General features: G+C 42.6%; 1 protein-coding gene across 2 annotated transcripts in view; it reads left to right on the forward strand.

The window, feature by feature from the left end:
- Positions 1-23,636, forward strand: part of rptor (regulatory associated protein of MTOR, complex 1) — a 464,636-nt gene that overhangs the window by 176,124 nt on the left and 264,876 nt on the right. For both annotated transcript variants that reach the window (XM_068058405.1, XM_068058406.1), the window contains exon 7: positions 14,869-14,928. In XM_068058405.1, the coding sequence (XP_067914506.1) occupies positions 14,869-14,928 (60 nt within the window). The remainder of the gene's footprint in view (positions 1-14,868; positions 14,929-23,636) is intronic.

The raw sequence follows: 23,636 nt of genomic DNA on the forward strand, positions 1-23,636 counted from the left end.
TTTGATGGTTGCCAACGCTAACTATTGGAGTGCTAACTGATATTTGATTCAATCCAAGAGTGGATCTTGAACCAGTGATCGCCTGACTCTGTTGCAAATGTTCTACCAACTGAGCCATGCTGAGACGCAAGCTGTTGCCCTCACAAAAAAGTGTTTAAATAATTGAGAAGCAAGATACTGCAGATGCTGGAAATCTGAAATAAAAACAAAATGCTGGAAAGGCTCAGGTCTAGCAGCACCAATGAAGAGAGAAACAGAGTTAATGTTAGCTCTGTTTTTCTCCACCAGTGCAATCAGACCTGCTGAGTATTTCCAGCATTTTCTGTTACTTTATACCATTGAGTTGGTTTTGTGTTGTGTACGACTAATTTCATATTTTTTTTAAAGTTCCATATAAATATCTCTCAGTATCGGATTTAATTGTTCTTAAACAGATTTTTCAAAGCCCCCTTGAAATCCAATATTCCAAACTTTAATTTGCTTTTATAATGAGTATTAGAGTGAATATCTGAATGCTGCATCAGCGTGAATATTTTCAGTTTGCATTTTTTAAAGCTGAATCTGCTGAAGCTTATAGTTCTGAAGAAGTTTGTGCAAGCACCACACTTCCTTGTCCAATTTTGCAGTGAAAATGTTTGCATTAGATAGTGTCAGCAATCGTGAATAATCATGGCAAACTGTAATGTAGGAGCACTATAATAGGTTGGTTTATGACCTTGCGAATGTTTTGCAGTACTGAATGAACACAATCACGTTTACCAAAACATTAATATACATGTTGAAATCTATTAAAGGAATACTACACACCGAGGACTTGTTAATTGTTAGCAAGATAACTTAGGATAAACTGTTGGTTATCAATAGGCATTCATTTTGTATTTTCATGATCTAATCTGTTATTTAGGATTGTTCAAGCTGACTGCGATTGGGGGCAAAGAAATTTAAGGCTTTGTTCTCCCAAATCTCCCATATGTTTACTTCGAATATACAATTACAAATGTTATAGCCAGTTCAGGATAGTCTGCAATAGATGTAAGCTGTTTTTTTTTTTTGCAGATTTTTCAGATTTGCTATAATTTAAAACTATGTGCATTAAACGTTTGCAAGCATTGAGGAAATGGGGGAGGCAAGAAGTAATTAAATGGACTTGATTGTGAAGCGAAACAACAAAAGAAGTCCCAAGATCCATTCGAGTTCCTTGAACAGGAAGAGGAACAATCCAGATATGCATGAAAATTTGGGTCAAAGTGAATAGACTGGTGGGTGGTTGGTTGTTGCTAAAGAATAGAAAGAGCGAATCTTTAAAGGGGGAATAGGTAGGAAAGAAGAGTAGCTGAGACCTCTCCAAGAGGTAAGCAGAACTTCCAGTATTCAAGTTGCAAAAGCCAGCTTTAGCTTCACCTTCATGTGCATAGGTAAACACTTGCATCAGTCCATCTTAATCAGCAGTATCTAGCAATCTACTTGGGTGCTTTGAAGGAGCAAGGGCGAGAGTTAAACGCATGTTATAATTAAAAGATTTTAACATGGTGTTTGGTGATTCCGATTTCATTTTGTTATACACAGAAATAAACCATTGTTGTAATGAATGTTTAACAATGCTTTTGTATGTTTTACAGAGTAGATGCTATACTGCATCTTTTGATTGTATTCATTTGCAGTTTTACTCCATTGACAAGATACTTACTAAGCACGTTTATTTTAAAACTCATGTACTGTTGTAAAATTCTTTTCAGTATTATGTTGAAAATAGCATGTAAGCTAGATTTAATTAAGTAGCATGAATAAGTGCATTATACTTCCTATTCATGGCAATTAAGAAATTAACAAAATCCATTTTTGCAGATAACTGTTTGAAGTTCCAAAAAAATGAATTTTACTTTAGTAGCCAACAGGTGGTCGTTTTCTGTACTAATCTACTGCCATCTGTATACAATCTTCAATTTCCCCAGCCAGATGCAGGAAGTGTGCTTGCAAGACAGAATTTTTCATTAACCTTGATTTCCCCCCCCCCCCCCAAAATATACTTTATTCATAAAAATTTGTAAAAAAACAAAATACATTACAAAACTGTTCCAAGTTGACATTCCAGAAAGTGCAAATGAAATCAGTTTTCTTAAATACAGAACGTGAGTTACCTCCCAACCCTTCCATTCCACTTTACATGCAATGTACATTTGCATTACACAACAAAACCATATTTTGGTGCATACAGCCTGAGTAGTTTTACAAAGGTTCCAACTCCTCGGTTCACCATGGTGGTAGGACCTGACACAGTGGCCTTTCCACATTGAGCCTTTGCGGCACATAGCCCTGGACCTTGGAATGTGCCAGTCTGCAACACTCTGTCTTGGACAACTCTTTGTACTGGAAGACCAACATGTTTCGGGCAGACCAAAGAGCGTCTTTCACCGAGTTGCTGGTCCTCCAGCAGCAGTTGATGTTGATCTCAGTGTATGTCCCTGGGAACAGCCCGGAGAGCACAGACTCCTGTGTTACGGAGCTGCTCGGGATGAACGTCGACAAAATCCACTGCATCTTTCCACATCTGCTTTGCAAAGGCATATTCCAGAAGGAGCTGGGCAACAGTCTCTTCCCCACCACAGCCACCTCGAGGGCAGCGTGCGGAGGCGGTGAGATTCCGGGTGTGCAGGAAGGATCTGACGGGGAGTGCCCTTCTCACCACCAGCCAAGCTATGTCTTGGTGCTTGTTTGAAAATTCTGGTGATGAGGCATTCTGCCAAATGACTTTGCCATCCGACAGGATCCACCATCTCCTTATTTCGTAGGGCCTTGAGGACATTCCATGCATACCACTGCCTGATGGATTGGTGGTCAAAGGTGTTTTTCTGCACAAACTTTTCCACAAAGGATAGGTGGTACGGCACAGTCCGACTGGATGGAGCGTTCTGTAGCAATGTGGCCCGACCCATCCTTCGCAACACTGGGGACAGATAGAACCTCAGCACGTAATGACACTTGGTGTTTGCGTACTGGGGCTCTATGCACAGCTTGATGCAGCCGCGCACAAAGGTGGCCATCAGGATGAGGGTGATGTTGGGTATGTTTTTTCCCCCTTTATGCAGAGGTTTGAACATAGTGTCCCTCCGGACACAGTCTATTTTGGATCTCCAGATAAAGCAGAAAATGGCTCGGGTGACCGCCACAGCATAGGGGAGGGGTATGAGCCAGACCTGCACCATATACAGCAACAACATGAGCGCTTCGCACTTGATGACCAAGTTCTTGCCCGCACTGGAGAGAGAATGCTGCTCCCACATGCTCAGTTTATGGTGTACCATGGCTACTTGCTCCTTCCAGGTTTTGGTGCATGCCCCAGCCCCTCCGAACCATATCCCCAGCACCTTCAGGTAGCCTGACCTGGCGGTGCAGGGGACAAAGGATCGGTCGGCCCAGTTCCCAAAGAACATGGCCTTGCTCTTGTTGCAATTTACTTTGGCTCCCGAGGCCAGTTTGAGCTGGTCGCAGATGCTCATCAGCCTTTGAACGGACAGCGGATCCGAGCTGAAGATGGCAACGTCGTCCATGTACAGGGAGGTTTTGACCTGAGTGCCCCCGCTGCCTGGGATTGTCACCCCTCTTTTATGCTCGCATCCTTCCTAATGGATTCAGCAAAAGGTTCGATACAAACAAACAAGATGGGAGAGAGGACAGTCCTGTCTGACTCCAGATTGGATCGGGAAACTCTGATTCCCACCCATTGATTGAGACTGCGCTACTTAACGTTTGTGTAGATCAGTTTGATCCAATTGCGGATTCCCTCCCCAAACCTCATTTTAGAGAGCACGTCCATTATGTATGTGTGCGATATCCTGTCAAAAGCTTTCTCCTGGTCCAAGCTGATGAGGCAGGTGTCCGCCCTACTGTCCCGTACATAAGCGATCATATCCCCGAGTAGCGCGTGACTATCAGAGATCTTCCGGGTACAGTGCAGGTCTGATCAGGGTGAATCACTAACTCCAGAGTAGACTTGACCTGACTGGCAATGACTTTGGACAGAATCTTGTAGTCATCATTTAGCAGTGAGATGGGCCGCCAATTTCTGATTTCCACCCTCTGCCCCTTCCGCTTGTAGTTGAGGGTGATTGATGCCTTTCCTCATGGATTCTGACATGCTGCCAGCCTGAAGCATACTCTCGTTAACTTCCAGCTGGTTTGGGCCAATCCAGTCCCACAGAGCCGTATACTAATCAACTGGTAAGCCGTTGTTTCCGGCAGTTTTACTCGTCTCAAAGGACCTGACCGGTTTTGTCAGCTCGTCCGGAATTAGCGGTTTGTCCATACTCTTGTGCATGCTGTCATCTAAGACTGCCAAGATAGATGACAGGAAGGAGTGGGAGGCCATGGTGTCCATGGGCTTCACGTCGTACAGCCCGGCATAAAAGGATTTGCTGATCAGACTGCAATGCCATCACCGAGCCATCTTCTTCCTTCAAGCTGCCGATCACAGAGCTCTTTCTGTGTACCTTTTGGGAGAAGTAACTCAAGCACGTCTCATCCTGTTCAACAGAGCATGATGATCTTGGAGGCCTCCGTGGCAAAGAGCGAGGCCTGTTGATTCTTCACCTCTTGGAGATCCTCCTTGACCTTGAGCCCCATCGACTGCAACTGGAGCAGATTCTGCATTCTTTTCCGGAGTTGGGACATTTCCCTCTGTCTTTCTCTCACTTCTGAACACCTTTGAGGATAAAGAACCTCTTGATCACCTTGATCACTTCCCACCAGTGCACTGGAGACTCAAAGAGCAGTTTCACAGTTCTCCAATCTTTGCAATCCCTTTTGAGTTCCTCAATGATCTCTGGGATCAGCAGTGTTACATTCAGCTTCCATGCCCCCCTACCAACCCGCTGGTCGTCCTGTAGGTGACAGTCGGCCATAGAAGGCAGTAGTCAGAGAAAAACACCAGCTTGACACCAGTGGATCTGACCGTGAAAGCACGGGATACAAACAGGCAGTCAATCCTGGGAGAGGCAGACCCGTCCGGTCTTGACCAGGTGTATCTATGCTGCGCTCCGTCTCCAGGGTTGCTGAAGACGTCGTGCAGTTTGGCGTCTTTTACTGTTTCCATTAGAAATCAGGATGTAGCATCCAGTTTGCTGTCGTCACCGCCGGATCATCCAGCTGCATCAATGATGCAGTTGAAGTCACTGCTTAGAATGACTGGCCTGGACATTGCCAGCAGCAGTGGAAGCTGCTGGAAAACGGTCAGCTGCTCACTGTATTGGACCGGGGCGTACATGTTGATTAACCGGAGCAGAGCATTGTTTTACATTATGTCTGCTATGAGGCGGCGACCCGCCCACCATCTCCTTAACTTTGGAGATGGTGAAGTTGCCTCCCTGCAGCAGAATACCCAGGTCAAAGGAACGGGAATCATTTCTCCCTGACCAGATCGATGGCCCATGGGACCACCATAGCAACCATTGCCTGTAAGTGCTGAGGTGCGGTATCCCACACTCCTGCAGAAGCAGGTCGGCTTTGACCGTGGCGAGGTAACCCAAGGTCGAAACACATCGCGTAGTGGATTTAACGCTACGCACGTTAATAAAAGCAATCTTTATACCCATTTAAAACTGGATGTTGCTTACCACACCAGGTGTCCTTGCTAGTCGCAGTCATTGGGTATTTTCTTGCATACCCATAGTGTGCACAAGCTGTTGCACATGCATTGCGCTCAGAAATCTGGTCACTCACGGGAGGGTTTGTTCCACTGGGGTGACATCGGTGGGGGGGGTGGGGGGTCTTGTGGGGAGTCTTGTGGGGAGTGAGGATTGGACTGCCTGTGCTGGTGGTGTATTTCCCCTCTGTTCCTCCTCGGGAGCCTTTCTGCATCTGGCTTCCCGGTGCTGGAGTGCGCTGAACGCTTCGCTGCTCTCGGTCCCCCAAAGCACTGGGCATCTAACTGGGTTCAGCACTTTGGGGGTCAGGGCTTGCTGGGCCCATCGCTGCTTCCAATGCCAGGGAGCTGGGGGACTTTCTCTTCCAGCTCCTTTGCGTTCTGCTGCTTCGTTTGCATGTGCCGTCTTTCCGGCCCTTCCTCGTCCGATAAAGAGCAGCTGCCGTAGTCCGTCTCAGACAGTGACCTCCTCTTGCCACTGGTTTGGGTGGTGACCTGTTCCGTTTTTTGGAGTTTCTTTGTGGTTTTCCTTTTGACCACTTGCCACTTATCCAACTATCCCACTGCTATGTTCTCCTCCATGGATTCTGTGTGTTGAGGAGGAGTTTCCGGGCACGGGGTAGGTGTTGGGTCGCTGGTTGCAGCTGCCTCTCCTTTCCTCTCCTTCTCAGATGTATTTTCCTCGCTGCGGGGAGGGTTTCTGGTCTGCTTTGCAGCACGAGGCGAATTCACCGTTCCTTTCTCCAGCCTTTCCTGTGACCTTGCCCCCTGTGCGGAACTGAGACAGCTCTTGAGGCAAGTCTTGTAAAGGTGGCTTGCCCCACTGCACAGATTGCAGCACTTATTCTGCATACAGGCCTTCCTGTTTGCAGTTTTTGCAGATGATTGTGCTGCAGTTGGCCGCCACATGACCAGATTTGCCACGGGTCCAATAAACTCTGGGCTGCCCCGCGTAGACCAAGCAGCCTCTGCCTCCCCCATAGCGAAGCTGAAGGGAGGATGCAGGATGACTCCATTGGTGTCGACCTTCAAGGTGACCTTGACCTGCCGCTTGCTGGTCCAAATCCCAAAGGGGGCTTGACCTCGGTGCTGCTGCCAGTCACCTCGACGTACCTGGCGAGGAAGGTGAGCACATCCACAACAGGAACATGGGGATTGTAGAGGTGGATTGTCACACCCGGTTCTGTTGCGACAACAGCGTGAAGTGCGGTTGTGAGGATCAACAGTAGCGCCTGGTTTCCATTCTCCTTGAACACCTTCAGGAACTTGATGCATTCTGTCACGTTCTTGAACGTGATGTTGAAATATCCGCTGCTGGGGAAGTTCTGCAAGCAGAAGATGTCCGCAGCTTGGAATCCACAGCATTCGATCAGGATTTTCTTAATGAAGAAGGCATGGTCGATGAGTGCACCTCCTTCGCTATCTTTCACTGGCACCCTAACGGTGTTATGCACCCCTGGCCTGGAGCTCTGGTGTTGGTTGCAGCCATTTTTTGCTTGAAGCTTTCCTGGGACAGCCACTAAAACCCCAACCAACAAGAAAATGACAACCTCGGTAGATTTCCAATCCTAAATTGCGAAATGCCGTAAATATGGCGCTTAAACCTCCCCAAACCACACCCACCCCCCCACCGCACCCCCCCAAAAAAACCACAAAAACTGCACCTGCATGATCAAAGCCCACTGATCATGGTCTGTCCCCTGCCAGATCATGAACGTTGATGTTGTAAGACGTCAAACTAGGGCGACTGGCTACTTGCAATCATGACCAGTATGTATGAGTGCCCTCTATTGTGGTCTGTGTGACCAGATTTAGTTGTTTTCATATCCTAGCTTCATACAGCTTATGTAAGAACCCTTTTTTAACCAATATATTTACTAGGCCTGTAGTCTCAAAATTTACACTTGGGCATTTTAGGTTTTGCTTGGTTTAGATCAAGTTTTATTTTAAAAATTTGCATCAAATCTTGTTCAATAATTAGCACTCAGTCCTTGCTCTATGGCAGTGAGGCCTGGACAACGTATGTCAGCCAAGAGCGACGTCTCAATTCATTCCATCTTCGCTGCCTCCGGAGAATCCTTGGCATCAGGTGGCAGGACCGTATCTCCAACACAGAAGTCCTCGAGGCGGCCAACATCCCCAGCTTATACACACTACTGAGTCAGCGGCGCTTGAGATGGCTTGGCCATGTGAGCCGCATGGAAGATGGCAGGATCCCCAAAGACACATTGTGCAGCGAGCTCGCCACTGGTATCAGACCCACCGGCCGTCCATGTCTCCGCTTTAAAGACGTCTGCAAACGCGACATGAAGTCCTGTGACATTGATCACAAGTCGTGGGAGTCAGTTGCCAGCGATCGCCAGAGCTGGCGGGCAGCCATAAAGGCGGGGCTAAAGTGTGGCGCGTCGAAGAGACCTAGCAGTTGGCAGGAAAAAAGACAGAAGCGCAAGGGGAGAGCCAACTGTGTAACAGCCCCGACAAACAATTTTTTCTGCAGCACCTGTGGAAGAGTCTGTCACTCTAGTATTGGCCTTTATAGCCACTCCAGGCGGAAAAGTACTTGAATGGACAAAGTTCTTAAAAGAAATAAAGTGTCGATAGCAAATCACAGGCAACAATACCAAGTCATATTTCATAAATCTTCAGGCTATTTCTTTTTATAAAGGGTGATCATGTGTTTAGTTTCAGTAAAAGGGTTCATTTTCATTCAGTCACTTGCAAATTTACTTTCAGAAATACTCAATGTGATGTGTAACATTGCAATCACATTCCACCAATTAATCTGTAGGTCATTGTGCATATATTCCCAGTTATTCTGGGAAAAGCACATTCAGATTTGATTGTTGCTAATAAATTGAAAGATCACTTGGTAGAATTGATGCTCAGTTATATGAGTAATCTATAATGAGATGCAAGAACCATTAGTGGTGACAAATGACATTTTAAAATCTTTGTGTCATTTTACAATAAATCCTTGATAGAGGCGTTGGAAATTTGTTTTTGATTAAAAATACTTATGATTTGGAAAATGGGAGGGGAATTTAAGTATGGCAGTTGCTTGATATCATAGAGTCAATGTAATATTGGAAATGAGTGAAAGATAGTTTCAAGTTCAAAATTGAAGGGAAAAATGCACTAATATTGATGCAGTGTCAAATTGATGTGCTGAAAATCCAACTCCGTTTTTTTTCACATTTTCTATTTGGTTAAGAAAAAAAGAATTGTCTCCTGTTTGCCGCATTTAGAATAACACTGGAGATGTCTTGAGTGTTTTTTTTTGTATCTAGGCTTGAAACAATGCCCATACTGTTTTAGGGGGAAAAATGCACAAAGTGCAAACAGTAGGAGCTTAAGTGAAAAGTTAGCAAAAATACAGCTACTGAATGCCAAATTAAATTGTTTCATGAATTGCTTTTTAAGTGGATAAAGAGCAGGGTTTCTTTAGGGTTAGGAGAAATTAAAGGACGATTTTGTACATGGGCAAACATGGAAGCATTTTGTTTGGACATTTGGCCATATTTCAACATCCAATCTTAGATCTTGGTAAAATGTTGGCCCAGATTTTGTGGTCACCAGCACATGAATGGCACTAGTTGTTTATTATTTGTATACTTGCCCACTAAATGTCTGTGGGCTTTAACACTGGGATCTGACACTGATGATCAAACAGTCAACGCAGTGTGACACCCTCTATGGGTGATCTGGGACCTGTGCAAACAACAGCATGTCTCTTCAACCAAACAGATTGAGGAATCCTTACTGAGGCACACACATTCTAAGCCATGAAGTGTAAGTTGGAATATTTAATTCAGTGTAAGATCATGCACAGAAAGCAAAATAGAGAGACATGGAAAGAGAAGTAAGGATCAAAAAAAAAGTCAAAATAAATTTTAATGTAAAATTAAGTATTTTCAATAATTAAAGTTCGAAGGAATATGGCTCCATCTTTGCAAAAGTAAATTTTCCGTGCCAGTGAAGTTGTTTGACAGTAATTAAGACTTAGCGCGCTGTTAGAAATTCACTTTCACTAGAAGGCACAAGCCTGAATTTTTTCCAAAAATGAGGACTTTATATCATCAACCAGGTGAGGGGACCAAAACTGGACACCGATTCTAGCTGAAGCTTAACTAAGGTCTTAAACAAAGACAGTATATTGCTTTTTGTTTTAGCAATATACCCTCATACTTCTTTGCTCTAGCTGTAGTCTCATGGTACGGGCTGGTACTCAACATTTGGAAATTTATGCACAGTAACGCCGAGGTCTTTTTTGTATGCAACGATCTTTACTTGAGAACTCTGCATGGTATACAGGTGTTTGGTCTTAGCCCTGCCCACATAAATGACATTTATGCATATTAAATGATATCTGCCAGATGCAGGCCCATTCTCCATCACAACGAGATAGGATTGTACTAGTTTTCTGATTTAATGTCGTACTCTTGCAGACTGATACCGCAATGCCTTCATCTAGATAGGAATATAGGAACAAGATTAGGCCATTCAACCCTTGAACCTGTTCACCAGATATCATGGCTTATCTGTTCCCCACCTCCATTCACTTGTCTTGGCTCCATTTCCATGATATTCTTGGCTAGCAAAAATCTTATCAATCACTACTTGAAAATTATTAAAAGAGCTCGTACCTACTGCTTTTTGCGGGACAGAGTTCTGCACATCTGCGACTCTTTTGCATTAAGAAGTGTTTCCTAACTTTCCCAGTGGTCTGACTCTAATTTTAAGGTTATGTCCCCTTGTTTCAGACTTCCTCACCAGTAAAATTTTCTCTCTATCAATTCTTTTAAAAATTCTAAAAAACCTTAATCAGATCATTCCTTAACCTTCTGTATTCCAGGTAATACAAGCCTAGTTTATGTAATCTCTCCTCTTGGATTAACCTTGGCTATAATTAATGAAAATTGTAAAGAATGACATTCCTAATGCATTCACGTGCGACTCACCACCCCCGTCCCCCACCCAGTAACTGATTTTCATGAAGAACCAATAGCAGTCATCTGATGAAAATGCAACCAATTCCTCATGCAACCAAGACCTGCCTGCCAATCCCATGGACTCTACCTTAAGTAGACTGTTGTGTGGCACCTTGTCAAAGCATTTTGAAAATCCAGGTATACAGTGTCAACTGGGTAATCAAAATTCGACCAGATTGAACCATTACCTTTTGCAGGTGCCATGTTGAAAGTCTCTAACTCCTTTCCTGTCCTTGTAGTTGTACGGGGTATCTCTAACGACCCTTTTTAATTTCTTGCAGATAGCTGAAGTTAAGCTAATGGGCCTATATCTCCCTAGTTTTGACTTGCTACCCTTTTTAAATATTGGTACCGCATAGGACTGTCTCCAGTCCATAGGCATGATCCCGGACCTTAAGTGAGCTGTTAAATATATGGACTAGTGGCTCACTGATCACACTTTCCATTTTTTTGAACACTGTGGATTAATGGCATTGAGACCAGCTCAATCTATTTGAGATTTTTTTTTTCATTCATGGGATGTAAATGTTGCTGGGAAGGCCAGCATTTGTTGCTTATTTCTAATTGCCCTTGAGAAGGTGATGAGCTGCTTCCTTGAATCACTGCAGTCCATGTGGTGTAGGTAAACCAAAAGTGCTTTTAGGAATGGAATTCCATGAACGGTGATATAGTTCCAAGTCAGGATGATGTGTAGCTTGGAGTGGAACTTGCAGGTGGTGGCATTCCCATGCATTTTCTGCCCTTGTCCTTCTAGGTGGTAGAGGTTGTGGGTTTGGAAGGTGCTGTTGAAGGAGCCTTGGTGAATTGCTGCAGTGCATCTTGTAGATGGTACACACTGCTGCCACTGTGCTTTAGTGGTGGAGGGAGTGAATTTTGAAGGTGGTGGATGGGTTGCCGGTCAAATGGCTGTTTGTTTTCTTGGATGGTGTTGAGCTTCTTGAGTGTTGGAGCTGCGCTCCTGCAGGCAAGTGGAGAGTATTCCATCACACTGCTGACTTGTGCCTTGTAGATGCTGGACAGGCTTTGGGGAGTCGGGAGTTGAGTTACACACTGCAGAATTCCCAGCCTCTGACTTGCTCTTGTAGCCACAATATTTATATGGCTGGCCCAGTTAAGTTTCTGATCATTGGTAACCTTCAGGGTTTTGGTGGGGGATTCAGCAATTGTAATGCCATTGAATGTCAAGGGGAGATGGTTAGTTTCTCTCTGGTTTGAGATAGCCATTGCCTGACACTTGTGTGGCTCGAATGTTACTAGCCTCTTATCAGCTCAAGCCTGAATGTTGATCAGGTATTGCTGCATGTGGGCATGGACTGCTTCAGATTCTAAGTCATTCCGAATTGTACTGAACATTGTGCAATAATCAGCGGCCATCCCCACTTCTGACATGATGGCGAGAAGGTCATTGATAAAGCAGCTGAAGGTGGTTGGGCCTTGGACACTATCCTGAGGAACTTCTGAAGGGGTGTCCTGGAGCTGAGATGGTTGGCCTCCAACAACTGCACCCTTCTCCCTTTGTGCTAGGCATGACTCCAACCAGTGGAGAGTTTTCCCTTCGATTCCCATTGACTTCAATTTTGATAGGGCTCCTTGATACCGCATTTGGTCAAATGTTGCCTTGATGTTGAGGGCTGTCACTCTCACCTCCCCTCTGAAATTTAGCTCTTTTGTCCATTTTTGAACCAAGTCTGTAATGAGGTTGGGAGTCGAGTGACCCTGGTGGGACCCAAACTGAGCATTAGTGAGCAAGTTATTGCTGAGTATTAGAGCTTGAGATACATCTGTACATTGTAATTGCGTGTTGTCTCCGGGGGTGCAGACTGTTGCATAGACAATGAGAGGCTGTGAAATTAGGTGGATTGCTGGCCTATGCCTCCCTGACATTTTTTACATGGGATGGTGAAAAAGTCTTGCCTGCTGGTGGAGGAAAATCCAGGGTGGGCAGGGATGCTGAGATGGTGCCTCCCCAGCCAATTTTGCTTAATTTTCAGCGGTGTAGTTTAGTGGAGGAAAATCAAGCCCGACCTGTATACAGAGAGATAAGGTGGCTCTTGCGATGCTAATATGTTACGTCATTTGGATTCTGCTCTCCGGTAGCTCTTACTGATTGCTTCGGGCGTTGTTTTAAAAGTTGGCTTGTAAAATTATTCTGTAGATAAGGGACACTATCTTGAAGTGATGGAAACAATTTAATTTGATTCTGGAAAAGGGCTGAGCTATTCAGTTTGAATCTACTAGCTTGTCATCAGATATGGACCGTATGCCAATAAACATCATCCGTGTTTATAATACTAGAGCCGGATGCAATTATATGAAAGGCATATTTTAACCACCTTTGTTTTTTGTCACACCACAAAGAACACATGGGTACGTGGGCATGTGCATCAATTCTTGTGCAGTTGAGAGAAAGGCAGGTGGCTCAGTAGAAAATTAGGCAGTAAACCATGCATCACTATTGTTAAGGGGCCTCCATCTTGGGTATAATTTTACTGAATTGTTAATGCAGGATAATGTCTCTTTTATATTTCATGTTCGATAAACAGCAGATGCTATTGTAGGTCGAGTGTATTGTCTTTGCTAATTCTTTAAAACAAAAAAAATTCTGAATGGATTCTTCCGAAAATTAACAAACTAGAAACACTAACCGTTGCTTAGCCAGGGCATCTCAACAGCATCAGCTGTTAGACTTGCCCTTGGATGTTTAGGTTTTTAAAATTTTAGTGTGGTAAGTTTGAGCTGATAATATTGGTGCGAGGGAAACCGAGCCCACATCCCATGAATGAATGAAAAAAAGTAATTGACACATTGTTAAAAGGGCACTTAGACTGAAATGGAGAACTTTCTGTGGCGCATCTAGTTTGTATCTGCCGTGTAAGTACAGCAACTTCACACTGTTCAATAATATCTATGTTTAATATAGTTATGGAGCAAAGAGCTTTGGAAACTAGTTGCAAAGGAATATACAATGGTTTTTCACTTCTGGGCTCTGGGTTCAAATCCAGTCCAGATCAATAGGTGGGAAGACTCCTCTGCCTGTTGGCTGTAAGGGTCCTGCGTAAGACAAGTTTGGGCAATCTTAATCCAGTTCCTCGTGGACTTGGACCGACAATGTAAAACTGCATTTAGTTCAGTACTTACTGGCAGTCTCACTTGGCGACCACAGGGCGACTGGTGTGGGAGATGGAAAATGGTCTCACTGGTGCAATATGGATTGCTTGAAGTTGGGTCAGATTAGATGTAGCTTCGCTGGATACCTAGGAGAGTTAACGCCACCATCCTGGGTGCCTGTAATTCAGAAAGTTCTATCCTCCATTTCTGGCATTCCTCATTTCAGCTATAAAAATAAAACAAAAGTGTAGCAGATAGAGGCAAGAGTGAATTCTTCCAATCCTTGATCTGAGTCTTTTGGTAGGTAATCAGATAGCAGGCACCTTGCCATTCGATCTGAGCTATTACAGAAGATTAATTTTAAGATTAGTAGAAGGAAATTAAATAGAAAATAAAAAGAAACTTCAATTAAATCACATGGTCAGCATGGTTCAGATGGAAGGAGCGTCAGGAATTCAGTCGACAGCTTAGGTCTGGGGAGTTACCAATCCATCATGCTTTCTCTGCAGCTATATATGGTGTTCATTTTCCTTTGTTTATGTATTTAATCTTTCAATTTGAATTGAAAGCAAGGAATATTGTACTTCACACTTGGATGTTAACTGCTCTAATTGGCCCCTCCAACTTTCCAAATATACTTCTTAACATTAATCTGAGAAAAAATAATTTCCTTGTGCATTTCTAATTATATGCATATAAAGATGTCTTGAAGCTGTCAACTTTGAAAAGCAATGTGATCTAGAATGTGACCGTAACCTGCAATGGCACATTACTGGATCAGGTCCAGTGAAACTAGTAAGACCCCCTTTCAGGGTAACTTCAGGTAATCTCCCAATAGTTTGAAACTGCAGTTCTTAGTGTTTACCTGTATTGGTGAATATCTTTCTATGCATATGATTTTTTTTAAAGATTTGGTTCCTTGCATGTCATAGTCAGGTTATTTATTTTTCCCTGGTTCCCTCCCTCAAACCCAGCTACTTTCTTCAAGGATTACAAAAATGAAAAGTTATGTATGATCTTGTAGGTTTTGGATGTGGTACAATAATAATACAGCTCTCAAAATTCATTAAGCAATTATGATTTTAACAACCTGTCTCCCCACAGGCATAATTATTTACTGTTTCTTATTTTCAGGTTCTGTATGCAAAGGAGTGCCAAACTGGTGCCTGGAGTTACACTGGATTTGATAGAAAAGTAAGTTAGTTGTGTATTTTTGTGTTGGCCTGCAAGCTATTTATTTTCTGTACAATTAACTTTTTCCCCCAAAGATATCATGTCAAACTATCAAGTCAACAATTTGCTTTCATCATTTTTTCCCCTTAACACTATGATAACCACTGCAATAAATGCTGCATTGTCTGAATTGTTTGGTGATCAAAAGACTGGTTGATAATTTTTTCAGTCATTTAGTGCACAGCTTTGAATTGTGGAAGTTTTTAATATACGCTGAACTTGGTATTTGATATACATCTGCTTGAAACTACGAAATAGTCCAACTGTAGGCTAATTTAATGCCCGCAAAATTTGTGATTTTGTTGTCAATTTATTGATATTGTACATAATGTGAGCAAATCACAGGAATCAATTCGAAAAGAGGAAATTTCTCTCTCCTTTTATGCCATAGTGCTGAATCAAAAGTTGGTATGTAAAAATCCAGTGTTCTTGGCACTACTCATCTATGTTTTGGTTTGTGTTCAGGCATTTGCTTTCCATTGTAGTCTTGAACTATTTGATTTGCAACTAACTCAACAATTTTCAGATTATCAGAATGATCTCGAACCTTGGAATGGAAACATCCATCAAAGTTTTGTAAATTGAGGGCACACAATGGGGAGATAATAGCTTATTATATGATTGGAATAAGATTAATTCCAACTATGATTTTTTAAAATAGATTATAAGTGTGCAGAGGTTGTTTCAATTCTGTCTTCAAGGTCCCTTTCAGTGATCAATTACTGGCCATTTTGGCATCGACATTACCTTCATGACTGCATTATAGAAAGCTAATGATATTTAGCTTCCTAAATTGATGATTGACTTTTTGCACATTTACACTTTGCTGCTACAAGGAGGGAATGCTGTTTCTAGCTGTGATTGATACTTCTGCCATAAAGCATCTGAATATGGAAATAGCAAAGGGATAAAGTTAGTTCAAGATGTCAATAGTTACATTGATAAATTTTCAATCAAACCAGATTGATGAGTTTAAATTATGAGATCTCATCATCTTAAATTGCTTTTATGGTACTGTATTTTGTGCCATTGCTAATCAATTTATAGAGGACTAATGGTGGCCAGAGCTTTTAAACAGGAAGAGTTTGGGTTACCTCTTGCCATCACTAAACTGAGTTGTTATATCTGTTGGATGCTCCATTACTGCTAGTGTGCATAATTTGCAAGTGATTGATTGGCAATACATTTTGTGACCATGAGTGAGAGGGAAATTATTCACGACCACCACCACCGACGCACAGTGGCAGCAGTGTGTACCATCTACAAGATGCACTGCAGCAAACAAGGCCCCATAGACAGCACCTTCCAAACCCGCGACCTCTACCACCTAGAAGGAAAAGGACAGCAGATGCCTGGGAACACCACCACCTGCAAGTTCTCCTCCAAGCCACACACCATTCTGACTTGGAACTATCGTGCCGTTCCTTCACTGTCGCTGGGTCAAAATCCTGGAACTCCCTCATGGTAGGTGTACCTCCCCTACATGGACTGCAGCGGTTCAAGAAGGAAGCTCACCACCTCCTTCTCATGGGCAATTAGGGCTCGGCAATAAATGCTGTCCTAGCCAGTGACGCCCACATCCCATGAGCAAATAAAAAAAAAAAGTGCTAAGTACTGGAAATCTTTCAGGCAACCAGTATCACCATCAAGCACTCCCAAGCTAGGTATCATACAGTCAGATACAGAGCAAAGCTCCCTCCACACTGACCTGCCACTGTACCAAAGCACATTTTTCCACTTCCCTCACCAGCTAGTTTGTGTCCTTTCTGTGTGAGGTTGCTAATTAGAGCTAAATTAGGTGCAGTTTGTGCTGTAGGTCTGTTGGCATGAAAAACTAGATTGAATCTCGTCAAATCATTTCACTTAGGCCCCTTCATCTAACACACAGAGGAAACTTGTCCCACCATTCTGGTCTGGATTTGAGCAAAGGTCCAGTGTCCACTGTCTGACCCAGTGCACCACATAGTTAATAGTCCTACAGTACTTAACAATGCTGCAATATTTAGCAGTGAATGCATGTTAATTTCTGCAATTCTATTTGGCTAACAGGCAACAGAGAGTAGTAGTGAATGGTTGTTTTTCCTACTGGATGGAAGTGTCCCCCAGAGGTCTGTATTAGGACCACTACCTGTTTTGATGTATAATAATTGCCTAGACTTGAATATAAAGGGTATAAGTTTTCAGATGACACCAAACTCAGAAATGTAGTAAGGAGGATAGTAACAGATTTCAGAAGGCCTTAGACTGGTGAAACTGGTGAAATATGGTGACAGATGAAATTTCAACAACAACTTGTATTTATATAGTGCTTTTAACATAAAATGCCTTGAGGAGCTTCACAGGAGCATTATAAAACAGAATGACACACAGCCACATAAGGAGATGTTAGGTCAGATGACCAAAAACTTGGTCACAGAATTAGGTTTTAAGGAGTTTCTTAAAGGAGGAAAGCAAGGTAGAGAGACAGAGAGGTGTAGGGAGGGTATTCCAGAACTTGGGGCCTAGGCAACTGAAGTCACGGCCACCATCGGTGGAACGATTAAAATCGGGGATGCACAAGAGGCCAGAATTAGAGGAGTGCAGATATCTTGGAAGGTTGTGGGCCTAAGGAAGATTACAAAGATAGGGAGGGGCGAGACCATGGAGGGATTTGAAAACAAGGATGAGAATTTTAAAATCAAGATGTTGCTTGACCGGAAGGCACTGCAGGTCAGTGAGCACAGGTGTGATGGGGGAACGGAACTTGGTGTGAGTTCAGACACCGGCAGCAGAGTTTTGGATGATCGCAAGTTTACATAGGGTAGGATGTCGGAGACAAACCAGGAGTGTGTTGGAATAGTCAAGTGTTGAGGTAACATAGGCATGAATGAGGGTTTCAGCAGCAGATGAGCTGAGACGGGGCATAGTCAGGCAATGTTAGAGGTGGAAATAGGCAGTCGTAGTGCAAATATGGGGTTGGAAGCTGTCCTCAGGATCAAATGTGACACCAAAGTTGCGAACAGACTGACTTAATCTCAGACTGTTGCCAGGGAGAGGGACGGTATCGATAGCTAGGGAATGGAGTTTGGAGTCGGGACTGAAAACAATGGCTTCACTCTTCCCAGTATTTATTTGGAGGACATTTCTACTCATTCAGTAATGGAAGCAGTCTGATAATTTAGCAACATTGAAGGAGTCAAGAGAGACGATGGTGAGGTAGAGCTGGGTATCGTCAGCGTACACGTAAAAACTAAAGTGTTGCTTAAGTTGACGTTGCTGAGGGGCAGCATATAGATGAGCAAAAGGATGGGGCCAAAGATAGATCCTTGGGGAACACCAGAGGTAATGGTGCAGGAGCTGAAGAGAAGACATTGCAAGTGATGCTCTGGCTATGATTTGTGCAGAGACATGTGATGTATTTTGAAGGACGAATAAACTAAATGGTACAATTTTGAAAAGGTATTTAGAAACAGAAAAACCTAGGGCTATACATCCTGCCACCTTCAAAGATTTGGGTACAAGTTGAAAAGGCTTTAAAAAAAGTATATGGGATCCTAAAGCTTTATAAACAGAAGCATAGCGCACAAAAGCAAGGAAGTTATGCTAAACCTTTTATAAATCACTGGTTAGGCCTCACTTGGAGTATTATGTCCCATTCTGGGCACCACACTTTCGGAAGGATGTCAAGGTCTTGGAGAGGGTGCAGAGGAGATTTACTAGAATGGTACCAGGGATGAGGGTTATGTAGAGAGACTAGAAAAACAGGGATAGAAGCAAAATACTGCGGATGCTGGAAATCTGAAATAAAAACTAAGTCCTGGAAATGCTCATCAGGTCTGACAGCATCTGTGGAGAGAGAGAAACAGAGTTAATGTTTCAGATCTAGAGCAAAAGAACCAGAGAGGAAATCACTTTTTTTATGCAGTAAGTTATGATCTGGAATGCACTGTCTGAAAGGGGGAATGGAAGCAGATTCAGCAGTAACTTTCAAAAGGGAACTGGATAAATGCTTGAAAAAGAAAAAGATTACAGGGCCATGGGGCAAGAGCAGGGGAGTTAATTGGATAGCTCTTCCAAGGTGATGGCACAGGCAAGACTGACCAATTGGCCACCACTTATGCTGTAAAATTCTGTGAAAAGTAGACCTCCCAGCTCAGTAGGAGAATGATTGCATAACTTTAACTTTATTGCTAAAATTTGGATTTTAGTAACTTTTGGTTTTTCCTTTATCCATTGCACTCAAAGATGGCAGGAATCCCAAATGATTGTCACCAGTGCACCCAGAAAATAGCATGTGATTGATTTAATAATCAGCTTTTTAATTGATTTATTCTCTCTATATTGTTTTTAATACTATATTTGCAAAGCAATAATTGGCCCATTTCTCTTAATAATGTGAGAGTCATAGAGAGATACAGCACTGAAACAGGCCCTTCGGCCCACCGAGTCTGTGCCGACCATCAACCACCTATTAGAATAAATTAACTACACCTTCCCTCAATTCTCCTACCACCTACCTACACTAGGGGCAATTTACAATGGCCAATTTGCCTATCAACCTGCAAGTCTTTGGCTGTGGGAGGAAAATGGAGCACCCGGTAGAAACCCACGCGGTCACAGGGAGAACTTGCAAACTGCGCACAGGCAGTACCCAGAACTGAACCTGAGTCGCTGCAGCTGTGCGGCTGCGGCGTTAACCACTGCGCCACTGTGCCGCTACTTTGATGTAAAATATTTTTACACATTAAACTGCATGACTGCACCAGTTGCAGCCAATATTAGAAACTAACAAATACTGAATGACCTGAGCAATCTGTTCCTATGCTTCTAGCTACTTAATAGCAAAATAAAATCTATTAAACTCAGCATTAGAATGGTAACTAATGCATTTTATTGGATTATTTATGAATAATATAAAGAGGGTGGGAAATGAACAGATAATTTTTATATGAATGAAGCATCATTTAAATTTGAGCAAATAACTTGAGTAATTTAAAATTAAGTACTAACTTACAGCTGTTGCTCACTGTAGATCCATGAATTATTTCCCATCTGTCTTAATGGCAAAAATACAGAAATGGACAGAAAAAGACCAAGTTGCCTGCCCTCGTTAGTTCTGATGCTCTATACATCAAGATACAGACACCCTACCCATCTGGAGCCATCTAATCTCCTGGGAGAGATGAAAATCTAGGTTAAAAAGCCATGTGATGGGAACTAGTCCAGAAGTTGAAATTGACCTTGATTTATATTGCAGGGCACTTTCCTCTCATATGAGGTAACCTCCGCCCTATCAGAAATGGGTCTAGCTGTCTCTTGAAGCAATACCGCAAATCAGTGTTTACCGCACGAGCTGGCAACCTGTTTCACAGATCCACCATTCTCTCTGAAAAGAAGAACCATCTAACATCCAACCTAGTTCTGCCCTTGCATAACTTGTAAGCATGATCCTTGGTCCTCACTAGCCTATCCAGTTGGAAAAATTGGTCCATTAAAACACAATCTAATTGCCTTTGGTGTTACAAAGGTGTTTTAAACTGGAAATTAATCTTGTGGGCCCTTTTTTGCACCCTTTGCAAAGCCTCAGTATTCTCCACCATGGGAGGAGATCAAACTGGACACTGTACAAGATCTTGATTATCAAATTAGAATAAAGACAGAAAGGTAGGTCTTTGTTTTGTAGTGAATTGTCCTGTGAATACAACCTAGAATCCTGTTTGCTTTAGCTAGTTTCATGGCGTTAGTCATGAGCCTTTAGAGAACGATACACTAATCCCAGATTTCTTTCTTTCCCCACTAGCTTCAACTTTATTTCCTGTGTGGTATATGTCTGTTTAACATTTGATTTTACTATGTGCCTAGTGTTGTACTTTGCTAAGTTAATCATATTTGCCAAACGCAAAGACCACTGGTAACCAATCTCCAAATGGATCCAAATCCATTGATGACAAATTTCTGTTTATGGGCATTTAGCCAATTCCCAATCCACTGTAGTAGATTACTATGAATTCTGCAAGATTTTGTCTTGTAGCCTAGCCTTTTCTAGGGTACCTTATCAAAAGCTTTCTGAAAGTCCATGTGGACGGTGGCTTTCAGATTCTCCTCATCCGATAACCTGGCAATCACAAATGAATAACTCAAAAAAGCACCAATAGGAACTGAGCAAGGGAGAAGGAGGAGAACAAAAATGCACTTTAAGCCTGGAAGCAAAGGCACTGAGAGTCTGTCAAATCTTTTGCATCCACCTGAGAAGGCAGAAGGCATCTTGACTTAATTTCTCATGCTAAAGATGTCATCTGCAACAATGGAGCAGCCCCTCAGCACAGCACTGAAGTGTCAGTGTAGGTGCTGTGCTCCAGTCTCTGTCTTAATTACTATACTAACCAATTTTGCCATCTTTAAGGAACCTAGTGGACACCACTGGTGAAATGTGGTATAGTTATAGGCCACACCTGGGTTTAGGGTATTACCTACTGGACAGTACCAAAATTTTATTGTACAATCCTGTTTTAACATAATGAAATCAATAGAAATACTAAAAGCTTAATGATTTCTGAGAACTCTATTATAGATCTCTTCGGGCTACTTTAAATAGTCTGTAATTGCATTAATCAAACAAGTTTTGTATTGACCACATCAGCTCCAACTTCCATTGCTTCCAGTTAATCAGCTGTTGGTGCATTCTTAGAATGCAGGAATAACAGAATAGGTGGAAAAGTGTTATGGCAAGTAAAATATCCTCATTTAGTTCAAACTCCACTTATAAGTACAATATTGCTGTAATCTTGGAGAAGGAGGCCACTGTTTCTGTGCTGGCTCTTTGAAAAAGCTATCTAATTACTTCTGCTTCCCCGCTCTTTCGCTATAGCCCTGTAAATCATGTTCTAAGTACAACAATAATAACTGGTATTTATATAGCACTTTTAACGTAGTAAAGCATCCCAATGTGCTTCACAGGAGTGTTATCAAACAAAATTTGACACTAAGCTATATAAGGAGATTAGATTAGAGATACAGCACTGAAACAGGCCCTTCGGCCCACCGAGTCTGTGCCGAACATCAACCACCCATTTATACTAATCCTACACTAATCCCATATTCCTACCAAACATCCCCACCTGTCCCTATATTTCCCTACCCCCTACCTATACTAGTGACAATTTATAATGGCCAATTTACCTATCAACCTGCAAGTCTTTTGGCTTGTGGGAGGAAACCAGAGCACCCGGAGAAAACCCACGCAGACACAGGGAGAACTTGCAAACTCCACACAGGCAGTACCCGGAATCGAACCCGGGTCCCTGGAGCTGTGAGGCTGCGGTGCTAACCACTGCGCCACTGTGCATTCGTCATTGTCGAAAAGCTTGGTCAAACGGAGGGAAGAGAGGTGGAGAGGTTTATAGGGAGAACATTCCAGAACTTGGGGCCTTTGCAGCTGAAGGCACAGCTGCCATTGGTGGAGTGCTTAAAATTGGGGATGCTCAAGAGGCCAGATTTTTATAACCATTGCGAAGTTTGCCAGTATTTGTGCTGCAATAGCTGGTTACATTCCACTAACTTGCCACTTTAAGCCACATTTATGAAAGCTTAGACAGCTTAAGCCAACTGCTTTTGTATTGCATTTTATGCACTGTAAATATTCCATGTGACTGGCTATACAATCTTTACTGTAGAGTTGAAACCTTTTGAATAGATCCAGATTTTGTTCTTAAATATCGATGCTCATACAATTCCTTCAAATGCACTGCAGGCAAATTTTTCTCTTGTTTAGGTTCCAAGAGCATTTGGATTTGTAACCAATTAATCTTGTAATGAATATTACTCAAAGGGTACCAAATAAATCCTTAACCTTTTTGCCTTAAGTCCTCGTCAAAGAACCACTATGGTATTAATCATCCACATCGAGGAAAGCAGAAGATGCTTAAATATGGTGCACTTGAACTGTCTTGCACCAGCCAGTCTAAATTATATTAAATTCACACTAGCAACCCCTCATTAGGATGCAGTAAGCTCCAGAGTGAGTTAGCTGCTTCTTGCCCAAATCAGCAAAGGAGAACGGAGTATTAAAAAGAAAAGCTAACATTTTTTTTATTAACAATTACCATAATACAATTGGCAGGATCTAAATAGTTAAGATGAGTACTCCCATGTGCTGAAGTGAATATTAATTGGCTGAATTAATTTCTGAGGTTACAAAGACAGGTTTAAGTGTATTACAAGAACTCAGAATTAGCCAGGCTCTATTCGCTACAGGTTGATATGCCCAATCTCCAAAATTACCGACGTCAGTCAGGTTTGTTTACATTAGGCTTCTTGTATGGCTGACTGTTTAATAGTTTTGAATTTGCCTGTTTATTAGCTGTGTTACACTCGCAAGGAGCAATTATGAACTATAGAAATGAACTAAGGAATTGAACTCCAAAATGGACACTTGTGCTGCAAGAGTAAATGGAGTAAGAGGTCAGATGACCTTTCCTGTACTGCGAATACACATAGTAACTGCTGGAACTCCAAACCAGATGTCATATCTGGTCAAGTGTTAAAGAAAGCATTCAAAATGCTAATTTCCCGTTCCATGTTAATGGCTACCTTTTTCAACCAGTTGGACTAACAATGAATTCGCAGACACTGAGTCTCCAGTCTCAAACTAAGTATAGTAGGTGTGAAAAAACACCACTATATCAAGATGG

The sequence above is a fragment of the Heterodontus francisci genome, chromosome 26 (genome assembly GCF_036365525.1).
Source record: "Heterodontus francisci isolate sHetFra1 chromosome 26, sHetFra1.hap1, whole genome shotgun sequence".
Classification (NCBI taxonomy): Eukaryota; Metazoa; Chordata; class Chondrichthyes; order Heterodontiformes; family Heterodontidae; genus Heterodontus; species Heterodontus francisci.